Source organism: Nomia melanderi, chromosome 2, assembly GCF_051020985.1.
Source record: "Nomia melanderi isolate GNS246 chromosome 2, iyNomMela1, whole genome shotgun sequence".
In the NCBI taxonomy this organism is placed as follows: domain Eukaryota; kingdom Metazoa; phylum Arthropoda; class Insecta; order Hymenoptera; family Halictidae; genus Nomia; species Nomia melanderi.
The window spans coordinates 7,754,336-7,769,032 of record NC_135000.1 but is presented as its reverse complement, the minus strand read 5'-3'; the positions used below and the strand labels follow the sequence as shown (position 1 = coordinate 7,769,032).

At 41.3% G+C, this 14,697-nt stretch overlaps 1 protein-coding gene across 1 annotated transcript; it reads right to left on the bottom strand.

Annotated features, from left to right (window-relative positions):
* Window positions 1-1,308: 1,308 nt before the first annotated feature.
* On the bottom strand, window positions 1,309-14,628 carry LOC116426254 (ATP-binding cassette sub-family G member 8). The gene is made up of 8 exons (XM_076364531.1): window positions 14,491-14,628; window positions 12,906-13,746; window positions 4,604-4,728; window positions 3,751-4,247; window positions 3,170-3,452; window positions 2,594-3,099; window positions 2,046-2,512; window positions 1,309-1,977 (listed from the first exon to the last, which is right to left on the bottom strand). Exons 3-8 carry the CDS (start codon window positions 4,714-4,716, stop codon window positions 1,381-1,383), a joined length of 2,463 nt encoding a protein of 820 aa, XP_076220646.1. The 5' UTR covers window positions 4,717-4,728; window positions 12,906-13,746; window positions 14,491-14,628; the 3' UTR covers window positions 1,309-1,380.
* Window positions 14,629-14,697: the final 69 nt, after the last annotated feature.

Here is a 14,697-nt window from a genome sequence, read left to right as displayed (position 1 = left end):
ACGAGCCTGTCTGCTGGTGGAAGAGATAAGCAATCATTTCATAAAACGTACTTGAAAAATTAATGCCTATCGATCTTATCGTTAACTCGTTACACTGATGAGATAGATTAATAGATTAAACACCTTATTGACTTTTGATGACCGATTCAATCTACCTTACCGATCTAGAGAAGCGAGCTCTGCAATGTGACACCCGATAAACTATAAAAAGAATCGATGATTGATTGATTATCGACGTTAGATAAATCCTCGATTAGACATTTGATAAAATTACCAACGAATTAATACGTCTGAGATAAAATTATCTCGGATCCGTTTAATTAGTGAACACGGATGGTCTATTTTCATCGGTGATTATCTCTTGGAATATATACAGTGGCGATAATAGAGAGGTATATTTATCCATCCGGTATATTGATTGCGATAATTTAAATGTCTTCAACATTAATAAATACTGAAACACTTTTGCAATCGAGGTTCGATATAAAAATTAAGTACTTACTGTTCTGTCGATTTTCAAAATTCATGAAATTCGGAATTCCGAATTGATATTTATAAATAATTAATTAAGTATAGCAGTTTTAATTTTGTAAGGCTAAATATATTCTTTCGTGTATAATTAGTAAGTTTTTCTTATTACATTAATTTTAAATAAATTATATATCGTTTTACCGACTGCAGATCGGTGGATTATTTTTTTACCGACATGGTTATCATTGTAGATGGAGCTTACGGACAAGTTGCATGATAAGACCGACTGAGTACATGGATATCCTGTAAGATCGATGATCTCTATTCGTGATGCAAAATTTGAATGTAAAATGTACAGGAAATGCAACGGAAAAGGATTCTTGATTGTTATTTAAAGCATGATTTTTAATAAAACACTTACCATTCATTAGCTTACGAGCTTTAGTTAGAAATAGACGATAATTAAGGTAAATATCTGTCTTGGTTTTTATTTCGTAAGAACGCTTCTCTTCGTTGAATTATCGCGTTACAAAGGATGATTATTCTATTAAGTTTCATTTCGTTGAAGCATCTGCATGAGACGACTATATAATGGCCCATCGATTCTTGGAACTTTATTGCACAAGTCTACCTTATAAGTTTCTAAAACGTTTCATTTAGAAAATCACAACATAGACAACACGGTTGAGACCAATGAGCATGATACAATACAGAAGTATACATTCGATAGTGAAGCAAATAAGTATATCCATTAAACAATACTTCTTATCGTACTCGAGAGATTGCAACATTGTGAAGGTACTTTGCTAGTTGGTTACATCTACAAGAAACAAGGATATCCCGTGAGACTTGAATGGATTATGTATGTTCAATATAGATGTGTCTGTTAATTTAACTCGTTGTTGCACTCTATGGCTTGTTTGGCGCGCTTCTAAGTCTTTTCGGGGTGGTATACCTGATGCACAGAAACACTATAATTATCAGTACACTAACTATGGCTATTCCTATTCCCAACCACAACTCTCCTTGTACGTTGAACTTGTCCAAAGCAATCTCGTATAATGCTAGAGCACCGTCTGGTGGTTCACAGGCAGCTTGAACAATAATATCCTGCCTCTGAATTTGTTTTGGTTTGCAGTTTGTTAGTTTGCTCATGATCTCAGACTGATGGAGGGGAGGCAACAACAAAGACAGGGTCCACTGCATTGGACTGATCTTCTGATACCAGCCTGGCAGATTCTCCAAGTGCAGAGACACTCCACCAGCCAAAGTTATTTCCCCTATCACAATTCCAGAAAACAGGGAAGCCAGATACGTCCACTTACATGTGTGAGCGAACAGTATACAAATAAAGTGCTGCAGGATTAGATACATCAAGCCAATGCTAAGGTAGTTCCAAAGAGACGTCAGAGTCTCATCAGGCACAAGGTGAAGCCCAGACATTGCATAACCAGGAGCCAGATAGATCAGATAAACTATGCACCAAGACACTGCTCCGCAAACCAGCTGGAAACAAGGAGCAAATTAGCAATAACATCCACAGCTAGGTACGTATCAGTTTCAAGTAAACTTACCTCTGTCACAATGTAAATGAATCTACCATACAAGCCATCTTTGATGTCTCTCTCTACGTTTGGCCTACAGTCAGCCACTTCGCAGATGGCTATCATACATAATGGCCAGAAGAAGACACCCAGACTGGCGTAATGGAAGCCTACTCTGTCTCTCAAGTGCAGGTTCGAGTCCCCAGCTACATCCCAAAATATTGCACCGAGTAAAATACTGAGCGACGCCGAGACGACGATCTTCCGCAAGAGTCTGGTTAGCGTCCAGGGCTGACTGTAGATCAACGTCCTCAATAGCAACGCGTAGATTTGCATGAATACGTTAGGGCTGGAAATGGAGGGTGGAAGTGCACCAGGCGGTCCAGGATCAGTAAGTGGAGGTAGCCTCGTCCTGGCTAGCTCAGCCAAGTGGTCTATCCTCTGCGAGGACTCCAGCATAGCTTCAGCCGACAAGTCATCCAAAGTCACTAGATCCACTAAAAGCAATCAGATTATATCGTTAACCTCGTCATTCCCGTTTCTAAGCAGGATTCCCACCACGGTGGGAACATACGTACGATAATAGTCGGAAGGGTTTTTGAAAGGAGGACAGGGGAACTCCGCGAGCGCAAAATATGGCAACATATCCCGTCTGGGACCAGAGTACATAATTCTGCCGCCGGAAGTGAGTGCGACCTTCGACACCATCGTCAGGATTTCATAGGTCGGCGGGTGCAGCGTCAAGACCACGAGCCTCTGTCCTCTGTTGGCCCATTGCCTCAAGTATTCCACCAGGAAGAACGCGTCAAAGATGTCCAGACCGTGCGTGGGTCTGTCCAACGCTAGGATATGGGAGTCTTGCAACAAACGGCAGGCCAGAGCGAGTCTCCTGGCCTCAGAAGTCGTCAACGAGTTCACCAGGCAATGCTTAGTCGCCTCCAACCCGAGTTCTTGAAGAATCGCGTCGGCCTCTAACTTAGACGTGTTTGGACCACCCTTCAACAGCATGTAGAAGTTGAGCGTCTGTTGAGCAGTTAAGCCAGGGCTGAGTCCACTCTCCGTTGACAAGTAGGCGACACGAGACCTAGCAGCAAGGAGCTGTTAGCTACCGGCGCATTCTCTTCAACACTGTCTACAGGTAAGACGAAGGATACCTCAAGGACCGCGAGGACACGGATTTCCCATTCAGCAGGATGTCCCCGCGCTTGATCCGTTTCCGACCAGCCACAGTCTCCACTATATGCTTCCCCTCTTTTTCAGTGGTCGCCATGATGGCTAGGATCTCCGTAGCACCGGCTTCAAGGGTGATCCCGCGCAGAAGAGGTAATCCGTCGGATCCGGAAGCTTCTACACCGCGTAGCTGAAGGTGGGGATGCTGGAGGCAGGGTACAGGCCTCAAAGGCAGGTTGTAACTCTCTGGTCCCAGGATTCCATGACCTGGAAAATGATTCCTCAGCTTTGTACCATAATCTTCAGGGCAAGCGGTACAAGTAAAATGTAAATGAACAGTCCCTGATCAAAGAATTAGAGCCACCATAGTTTTGATCATCGTTCATAATCCTAGAATTGGAGGTCCACAAAAAATTTAATAATAATTTCTTCATCAGAAAAGAATCACATAATTGATTCATCGTTGGTCTTCTCAAAGATGACATCCAATCTAAGACAAGTGGTCCTAAGTTTTTGATCAGGGGCTACACATAAAGGAATTCGTACAGATGTTAATTAATCTTACTTCTAGGTTCATGAACCCCATAGCCAGGATCTATAGGGGCTATGCTGTGCCTCCGGTTGCCCCTGATGCCACCTTGAAGTAGGTTCGCTTCACTGGCACTTCTTAGCCGTGGATTCTCCCTGGAAACCGTTAACTGAGAGTGCACGTACTCTCTAGGCACGGCGTGAACGTGCCTGAAGTCGGGGTCGCTTCTGGCTGATCGCATGGCCGAGGTTCCATGGCCGGAGGTACCAGTGTGGGACACTCGTCGACCTTCCTCGCTGGAGTCGTAGCCACTGGAGCCGTCGCGGTTCCGTGCGCTGGGAGGCAAAACCCGCGGGAGGCCAAACTTCAGGTAGGTGTAGGAGTTGCTGGCCAACGGGCTCTTCGGCCCGTACCTGGGGTGTCTCAGTATACTCTGCACCGTCGAGTCACGCAGCTGGAAGTTGCCGTACGGAAGGGGTGACTTCTCCGCGGACCCCAGCGCTGAATCGGTGAAGTCCGAATTCAGGTTTTGCCTGGAAGGGAGTCGTTAGTGGACTATAAACTTGAGAACAAACTGAAGCAATTGTAGAAACATTCTAAATGTTAATTTAATCATTGACCAGGTTTATTTGAAAACTGTTGTCACTGTGCAACTTCAGTTATTAGTTCCTTTGTTAAATTAAGATAAAATATATGAAAAATTTCGAGGAAGTAATCAAGCTATACAGTACCTGTACAGTAATTGTAAAATAATTAGGAATTGGTCATTTTAATCCATTTGATAGTTCTAGTATTAATGCACTCAAGACTATTAATCGTATTTTCCCTGTTACACAGGTTTAAAAATTTTCAAGAAAACTGGGAAGAGCAAAGTTGTCAGAAGAATCACCTGTAAATGGACCATGCGTGGAGGTCTTCGCTGGCCGGTGGTTCCAAGCCCCTGGTGTCCAAGGCTCCAGGTACCGAGTACCTCCGTTCAAGCTCCCACGCCTCTGAGCCCATGGTTCGCGGTATCTGAACAGCGTATTGTTTCCATAGGTTTAGCAGAACGTCATAGTACTACGGAACAGCTAGCTGGCGAGCGAGCGAGGCTGGAGAAAAGGGAGCCACGCGGAATGGTACTGCCGCGACTAGCCAGCCCAGCATTCCAAGAATACGCGTGCACGCTGAACGCGAATAATCGGCGAGCCTTTGGAATTACTCGCCGCCGCTGGAGGCTCGAAATTGTTCGCCGTTCGCCGTTGCTCCCCCTCTGAACCGGCGGCAATAACGTGAAAGGAAAATATCTGACTAGAATACTGGCCCGAAACAGGCTTGAAGAGAAAACTCGAACCGATCCACTGGCCAGTGCGAATTCCAACCGGTCAACTTTACCACGCTCGTTGAACAACAATTCACACGAGGCTGGCGCTGATTTAACGCATTCGTAACCGATGTCCAGACGTCTTGGAACGGCGACCAATCGTTTTCAACTCCGCCAGCGAGAATACTTTTAAATGTTCAGAGCCTTCGGCAGAGGAAGCTAAATTATTGAACTCCAAAGTAGAGAAAGGGAACATTGATTTTCAGTGACTTGAATGAAATTCAATAACATTTGTATCTAGGGTAGGAGAGCTTGATGTTCGAAATGACTTCCGTCTACAAAGAGTCAATGCTAAATGACTATGTGCAGGGTAATTCCGGGTGAGATAGTCATTTAAATTGTCATACAGAGTGTCTCAAACGTGTCGCTACCACAAAGAAAAATACGTTAATGTGGTTTGTTTTAAACATTGAAAGCAAATTGTGCAATGTTAATAAGCACTTTACAAACGAGCTTTCATAAAATATATTCTCTATTCTCCGGAGCTCTCGAATTACTTGAAAACGATTATAATTAGTAAGGTAACTGTCGTTGAATAAAAATGTTCATCAGTGTAAATAACTAGTTAATAATGTAATCTAAGAGTTGTTACGTTCCAGGTAAGCTGTCTCGCTGAGAGGACACTGGAATGGGACTTCAGCGACAGGACAGGATGTTCAACCATGAAAACCTGAAGTCTCCAGACTTTTTTTACTGTACAACGAACGAGTCCCTGGCTACGACCCCGAGCAGCCAGGGCAAACGCACTCAGACTCGAGTCATTATGCTGATTGTACACGCACTCGAGGCAGCGGCATTCTGTTTAACGGTGATACCAGCGAGGAGCTCGCTGACGCGTACTCCGCAACACCTGTTGATCCTCGCTAGATCAACCCTTTTACTATCCAGCAGCAATGAGTAATCTTTTCAGTTATTGGCAAGGTAAATAACACTTAGAAAACAATTTTCAATCGCTCTTAACCCTTGCTCCTATAATAACGAGTCAAACTCGTGATGATTCCTTTCAATTGAATTCGGCAAATCTAAATGTTATTTATTTTTCATACAAATGAAATATTACCTGTCTATCATCAATCTTAAACCTTTAAAGTAAATGTGGACACAGAATAAACAGAAAATTTGTTTCCTTTTCTACTAAATTATTAACGTAGTTTGTCGAGCATAATTGTGAAAAGTAGGACAAAGGGTTAAACAAAATCTTAATATCATCCTAAGTTTATCTTTTGCAGTGGACAAGCTTGGTAATTCTTCTCAACAGCACCGAGGTATTCGGATTTAGCTCAGTTAATTTTTAGCCAACGTGATTGACAGTATGGATCTCTTATATTCAGGCTTATCGATATCCTTTATACGTGTTGCAATAGAAAAACGCCTGCAGCGGAAAGGGTTAATGGAAATGCTGGACTTAGGAGAATAACTCGCAAAGAGGCCAGCGATCGCGGTGATTCCCCCCCATTCACTTTTATCTCGTTGTAACAGTTGTCGATGAGAACGTTGCGGTTTCGAGACTCAGTGCAGTTCTTTTTCCTTTTCAGAATAATGAAAGTCCGCTACGCGAATAATAATAACACGGACGGAAGCGATCCGCGCCGGGGAAGAGTTGTTTTTTCCACGACCCATGCAAATTCCAACACGTCTGATGGAACTTCTTTTTTTCAGAAGTGCTGAAGTTTCCCGTTAGATGTGTTGACTCACGCTACGTACTTTCCGCGCGAAAACAAGCATCCTTGGAAGCAGGTTCTTGGAAAAAAAGGAGTGCTACTCGAGGAGCCCGACGTCGGCGGCTACATCATACTCCGGGGCATTCCCTGAAACGATTTCTTCAACCCCTATCGTTCCTTTTTGAACTGTGATTAATCGAACTACTTTGATATTCATAATTTGTTATTAAATGTATGCTCTAAGATATAATCATTGATAACAGAGGAATGACATGTAAGTTTCTGTTCACGTTACTCTAAGGCAAAGAGTTAATTTATCTTTTAATTGAGTCTTTAACTTCTACAAATTTTTATTTTCCATACGTATCAATTGAATGAATTGAGATTTAATTAATCTATCCTCTTTATACTTTGAATATACAGTAATGTTTTATTGTTCATTGTAGATTTCAAAATCAGCGGATTCACAAATGAAAATCAGCGGCACTGATTTACTGTAAGGCAAAGGGTTAATTGCTCTTTTAATCGAGTCTTTAACTTCTACAAATTTTAATTTTCCATACGTGTCAATTGACGAATTGAGATTTAATTAAATTGTCCTTTATATACCTTGAATATACAGTAACGTTTTATTGTTCATTGTAGATTTAAAAATTCATGGATCAGTGGATTCACAAATGAAAATCAACGGCACTGATTTGTCAAGCGATGAATTGTTGGTGATCGAGGGGCACCGTTGGCCACGCGTCCACCATCAGCTGATATTTTTACCCGTGATGGAGTGTAACGGTACGCCCGGTGATCACTCGGAACGCTAGCCAAGATTCTACATTATTTGCCCGCTAATCGCCGCTCCCGGTGCCGATACAGCTATTACGTACCGTCGAAAGCCGCGTGGTTCCAGTTCGGGCAGTATCTTTTATCAGATGATACAGGATATCGCGTTGGAACTTTCAACGATATACCGACTTGACTGGAGTCAAAAGTAGTCACCGTTTTATTTTAAAACCGATTACATCCAAAGTGATTGATTTAGGAATCCAAGAAAAGTTAAATAATTGTCAATGGTTGTACAATTTGATAACTTTATAGGCAATATATTTGAAACTAATCTCATTAGATACAATGAGCTAGCATTAACACGCTGAATGCTATGGGGGTCACCCGTGACCCCTAACCAAATCGAATTATAATTTACTCAAAGAAACGATAATTATCTGACAACATTTCTATATTATAAATAATGCTGTCCGTTCCCACGGTTAGAATATTCTATTGAATAAATCATATAGTCTTTATAAGACATAAATAATATTCCAGAAAAACTCTCCACGATTTCCTGCACATTGTACCGTTCGTTACAATATTAGATGAAGCAAAGAGATAATTTAATTCTATATTCATTTCATTTTGCTCGGTGAAATCGCGGGGCATTCAACTTGTTAATACCGATATGGAAAACAGTACCTGCATCTAGGAAACACACTCAGATATTCTACAAAATTTCACTGTTACATGTACCGTTAATGTCGAAAGTGGACTAACTCATATATCTTTAGTTATTCGAGGTATTTAAAGCGCTGCTTTAATTTAAATTGAACAAATAGTTTTATACTATATAAGGGATGGTCTCACCCCTTCAGAGTAAAATTCTGCACGAAACAAACGTTACAATTTCTTAAGCTTGATTTACTCCACTTACACACAGCTTTTAATCACCTTTAACCCTTTGAGTGCCAGGGGAAATGTTTAAAGTTCATACAATTTTTACACAATACTAACAACATATTAGACTTCCTGTATTACTAATAGAATCAACAAAAAGTTTCTATATATCAATTCTCAGCACTCAAAGGGTTAACCGAGCATCGCTGTATTTTTATTGGTCCGATAGTTTCAGCGTTAATGGAGGATCTCCGAGGTTCATGCTCCGATCCTCGAGAGTCGCTCTGTCCCCCGATTTACGTAACGCGTCACGGTTCTTTTCGCCGACCGATAACTATACTAGAACTATCTGAGTTAACTGTTCATTTGCATATCCCGTTTCTGCGACTCGTTGCGCGCTTACATCGGCCAGGGCACGGGGAAGTAATTTCGAGTTGGCGAATTTTTCGTTTTCTGCTTCTCACGAGGATTCGGAGGAGAGACTTGTCCAAGAAACGCGAAATTATGCTCATAAAACCGTTCTACCGGGTGTCCGATAATTAATACTAGAACTACTAGAAGGGTCAAAATGACCCTGATTTCTTCTTTTTGTAATTATAAAAAAGAAAGATTTCGATGAACAGAAATTGATGTAGCAATGCGCAAACTGAATTGAAAATCAACTAAAGTCTCAATAGATGCAGTCGTGAGGTTTCTATAGAGGAATTTCAAAACGTTAATTTAACTGCTCGGTTGTTTTAGTGTTAATAATGTAATCAGTTAGGGGAAGACGATACTGCGTCTGAGAATAGCTTGAACGTATGAATAGAAAACCTGTTTAGCACGCGTATCGATAAAGTAGGCATCTGTCAACGTGTCTGTTCATGAGTCTGTTTGTAAAAATCAGTGAAAACTTTTTTCAAAATAGGATCGTATATGTTGACACGGGAACAATTGAGGGTTTTATACGATTAATATGTTCTTCAGGAAAATTGTAGTGACAGTATTCGTTGTGGTACTCAAATGAAACTAAAGGGTGTTGCAAACAAATGTTACCAGAGTTTCATTAAAAATTAAGACAAATGATATTTAAAGTTTTAACAGCTAAGTGTGGTAACATTATTTTGTGACACTTTGTATTTATATTTAGAGTCATTTTCGATTTTTAACGCTTTGAAGATATTAATAATTGTTGAAAGTTCTGTCTAAGTTCTTGGTAGATTTAATGTTAACATATATATATTTATTCTGAGGCGTCGCAGTTGATACTAGAGAAACAATATTTCATTTGGACTCGAAAGAATGAAGTGGCATTTGTGATTATTCAATTTTATTTAAATTCTTTGCCATGAGTCTGTCACGTTATTGTAGTTCTAGCGTTAAGAGAGGTATTAATGGTTTGGAAAGTGTTAACTGATTACCTCATCAGTCACGAGACACCCCGTATACCTTCCTGGTCATTTTTCGAAACGCATGAACGCGTACACTATGCTCGGTGGAGCATGCGCGAGCTTATAGGGTGAGAAAATAATATTTAATTAATATCTTTCGTTAACAGCGTCCACTCACGGTCCGCTGACTTTGATCGTCGAGCATTAAGTATGGACGCCACTGTGTGATTCCATAGTACACATGTACAGGCTCGTACACACACGGCTGTGCGTGCCTACATACGTAAATTCACTTTTCGACCCGTTCGAGTTTAGACTTTCGCGCTTCGAAAAGCGATAGTTCTGGGCTACGAGGTCACCGATCGCATCACTTAATGAAATTTCACTTTTCTTTTTGTGTCTCGTGTCAGCGAGCTGATCAGGATATTTGTTGTCGGCCAATATTCACTAATGAGCATTTAAGTCTTCATGGATATTATTACATTACCAGCGAAAGGATTATGGAATTGTAAGATTATAAAATTATAAAATTATAGAATTATGGAACTATAGAGCTATAGAACTATAGAACTATAGAACTATAGAACTATAGAACTACAGAACTATAGAACTGTAGAACTGTAGAACTGTAGGATTACAGAACTACAGAACTATATAACTATACAACTATACAACCATAGAACTAGAATTACAGAAAAATTTTACAAATCAATTTGATTATTTGATGTTCCAATGTTAAAGAGCATATACATACGAGTTGAACGGTTCTTTGATTAATGTAAACACGTCCCGTTCTCAGCAATATTTTAGTGAAAAAAATGGTACTTTGGGTATCATCAGTACACGACGGATTAACGGTGCCGTTCACCGGGTGACCACCATCATAGTCGGCGCGTTAATAATTCTCGTTAGCCGACGTGGAACTTGACACGACGGTTCAAGTGAGGGGAACGACACACACTCCGGTTTCTAAATCTCTTCCGGTGGCTGTGGGACTGTCCCACGCACCGATTTCTACGCTCGCCTCTTGATCCTGTACACGTGACGGCGGATCTTAGCCCTAGAAAGACTGAAGTCTCGCGGCCGAGCAACTTCATCCGTTCATTTCTATGAGACAATGCCTTTGTTAAACGGAACACGATGTTCTAATGACAATGTTGCAGCCACGAGCAACGACAAATCACTAATCACTAAATATCATACACGATACAAACAAGAAAAGCAACTGTAGTCTTTTTAGGGTTTATAGAGCGCTGGCCTGGATAATTACAGACTCCGGATGTTTATGCAATTTCCAGCTTTCGAAAACAAAATGAATCCCCGTGTAATCATTCTCGAATGATTTTCTCTATGTGCATTACACGTATATCTATTAAAATGGAAATCTATTAATAAATATATAATATGATCTAATCAAAATGAAATAAATAGAGATCATATTATATATTTATAATACATCATTCTAATACCAACATATCAATATTCTTGTTACAATAATTTCCAATTTGAAAGCTTTCATTAAACCACCGTGCATTATCACGTTAGAGAGAAATTTATAAAATCCATGTACAGTCAGTAACAAAATTGAACTATCAGTCAAATTGATTTTCAAAATTTTCCTGTAATTCTAACAGTGTACACCATGTATACCATGAATGCAACTTGTAAACAGCACTACACGTTGTACAATGTTTCTAATGATCATTTCTTGCGTTACCGTTCAAATACTCTCGTTGCTGACTGTATACACGTTACTGCGTCATTCTTCTCTACTTTTTGTGAGGCTGGCCGATTCGACTATCACGGCGAATGCGCTGCAAACGCACGAACGTCCGCAGTCTAGTTATTTATGATATCTTCCGTGTCCGTTCCGACGAACAAAGAACATTCCGCTCGATTCTCCGCGGTGAATAGACGGCGAGAAGGATCGACGATCAACATCGTGGATCCTTCGTCTGCGACGCACGCGTCACGTGGACGGCCGCGGAGGTTTCGTCCCTTGTCCGCGCATCGAAGTCACCGGGCGATCATTGTTCGGATGACTCAATGTAACACCCTCGGGCGTTACCGCATTTATAAACGGTCCGGTGAAAGTGGCGACAGCGAAATTCAAATTGTTACGCGCGAAACGCCGCGGCGAGCGTGGCGTGAACATTTCTTCACACTAGAAATGGCGAATTCACTTCCCGAAATTTCTCTGTGGGAACTGTAGAAACTGCTGTTCAGATTTCTACGAACCCTTTGCACTCAAAAGTTTTTCCACTTGAAATACTCTATATTTTCTTGAGTATCGCTAAATGAATTTCTTGGTAACTCAGAGGAACTTTTGTTACCTGTTTGAATAATTTCATTATTTTAATACTGAAACTACCAGTCAAACTTGTTCAACCTTTTATAATTTAGTTTCCATAGCAGTGAATCATTTCTTTAGTAACTCACAGAATTATCTTTTTAATAATTCTACAAGAATTCAGGATTTAATCTATTTGTTGATTCTAGTGTCAAGTAGAATATTTAACAGAACTGTAGTAACTACTATAAAAATTCTGAAGTGGGCCAATTTGACCTGTCCAGTAGTCTCTAAGTTATTAATTAAGAAACCATTAAACGAGCCAATGGACATCTCCACAATACACTCACAGTTTCCACAGAGAATCTCGGCAAACTCAGTTCCAATACTCAACAACTACAGTTAAACGATTCTAGTACAAATCAGTCCTCCATGCCACGCTTTCCAGCACTGCTTCCCAAAGCTGCAGCTCGCAGCTCAAACCCATCAGAGGGTTGATAAACGAGAGACCCTCGGTTACAAAGCTACATCCGAGCTTCTTCTAATCAAACATCGCTTTCACCGGTCAAGAGGGGGCTTTCTTGTAACGCGAAATCAGGTTCGCAGTCGTTGAACCGTGACCGTGCCGGGTGTGCTACGTCAACCCTCCCCTTTTTCTCGCCACCGATACGTTTCTCCCTCCCCAGCGATTTTTCAGCGCCGGTTTAACAAGAAAAATCGCGAAAATCCACTGTTACAGCTCTGGCTTTTATCTTTCAGCGTTCTGTCCGATCAGGAGCGATGCCCGGTCGTCCAACGGAGGAACAGGAATTCGGGGATCGTTATTCGCGGCAGTGACTCACCGCCGGTATTCAGGATGAGCTTTCAACCGAGCCTCGCCGAGTCAAGGTGACGATACTGCTCCTCCATGATCCGACTTGTTGGTACCTCCGCCTTTTGTTCTCCTCGCTGGACGGTTATCCCCGTGGAACTACCGGACGACGCACGGTTTCTCGCGACGGGAATCGGCTTCCCGCGAACGCATCACTTTACCCGCGGATATACCGATACCGCGGCAGACAACGGATCGGTATGCGCGACGCCTGCCGACTCGCATGGAGCCTTTTCTGAACGCTGCCCTCCCTGACATACGTGCCTTCCGAGTGCCCGGTGCCCTCCCCCTCGAGCAGCTAGGCCCCTTCCCTCGCCGGGCCTCGACGTTCCATCTTTCAAGTTCGCAGTGGCGCACACACCTTACGCTTGGGCCCTACCTTTGGGGCACCTCAGGCCTCCTGAAGGATCGTGGTAACGCTGACGAATGTCCTCAGCATGGTTCTTCAGGATTATTGCTCTTTAAGATTATTCTTCAGGATGATTGTTCTTTCAGATGATTATTCTTTAGGATGATGGCTCTTCGGAGCGATGATTCTGTAGGATGAGTATTCTTCAGGATGATCGTTATTCAAGGTGAAGGTTCCTCTGGATAATGGTTCATTAGGATGATTGTACTTTCAAATGATTATTCTTCAGAATGAAGGCTCTTCAAGACGATGATTCTGTAGGATGATGGTTCCTCTGGATAATTCTATAGGATGATGGTCCTTCAAGATAATGGTTCTTCAGGACGATTATTCAGGATGATGTTTCTTCAGGATCTCTGTTGTTGAGGAATCCGTGGACCTTTGTATTTTTCTTGGGTTTGGTCTTTGGAGCCAGTTTGGTAAGAAAATTATGTTGTGTATCTTGAATCTGTAAATTAACATTTTTGGAATGTGTTTTCGTTGCGGATGGAGGAATGTGTTTGGAGACTGAAGAGGAGACCAGAATGCGTTGGACTTTGTTGCATGCTTTTCTTGTGTTTTTTCTCGTTGAGAATGGTGTTGAGCATGATTTGGTCTACGGATTCGTACGAGGCGGTTAAAAATCTGAAAATGCGAATGGTTAATGTTAAATTGGAGAAGGATGTTGGAGTTTGTTGAACGGTGTGATTAGAGGAGACGAGAGAAATACTAACGTTCTAAACTTACGTTATTGTAAACTTACAAGGAGGTGAAAGGGGAATGAGTTTGGTAACTTGTATTCCACAGGATCCTAAAAAATAATGGGAAAAATGTTGATAGTGATTAGTGTAAGGAGTTAATAGGAACCATACAAATGAATTGAACTGAATATTTTATTACAGACTCTCTTTGTTTCATTAAAATCAACAAAGATACTTCAGTGACTAATCTTAAGTAACTCTGTAAAAATGTGACCTGTTCAGTGTTTAATTTTCTAAAGGAAAGTTAGAATTTTTTATGAAAAATTTACAGCATAAAAATGTAAATTTAAATGATCTAAGTAATTAAATGCTATAAGTGTAGAAATAGTACTAATAAGTGTTTGAAACCATGAACTTAAATACAATAAATTCTAAGTAATATTAATTTTAATTAAAGACAAGGATACTAATGATGAACATTCAACAGGTATCCCAGGGGAATCCTGTCGGATAGGTACACTGGTGCGCTACTCGCTGATGGTGTGTACCTTCGACCTCCCACCAATCTCTGCTCAGAAAGGAGACATTCACCTCGCTTAGCCAACTCCCAAGTCCAGGTATCGCTGCCGACAGCTTCGTTTCAGCTGCAATGTCTGACCAGTCGCTTCCACGGA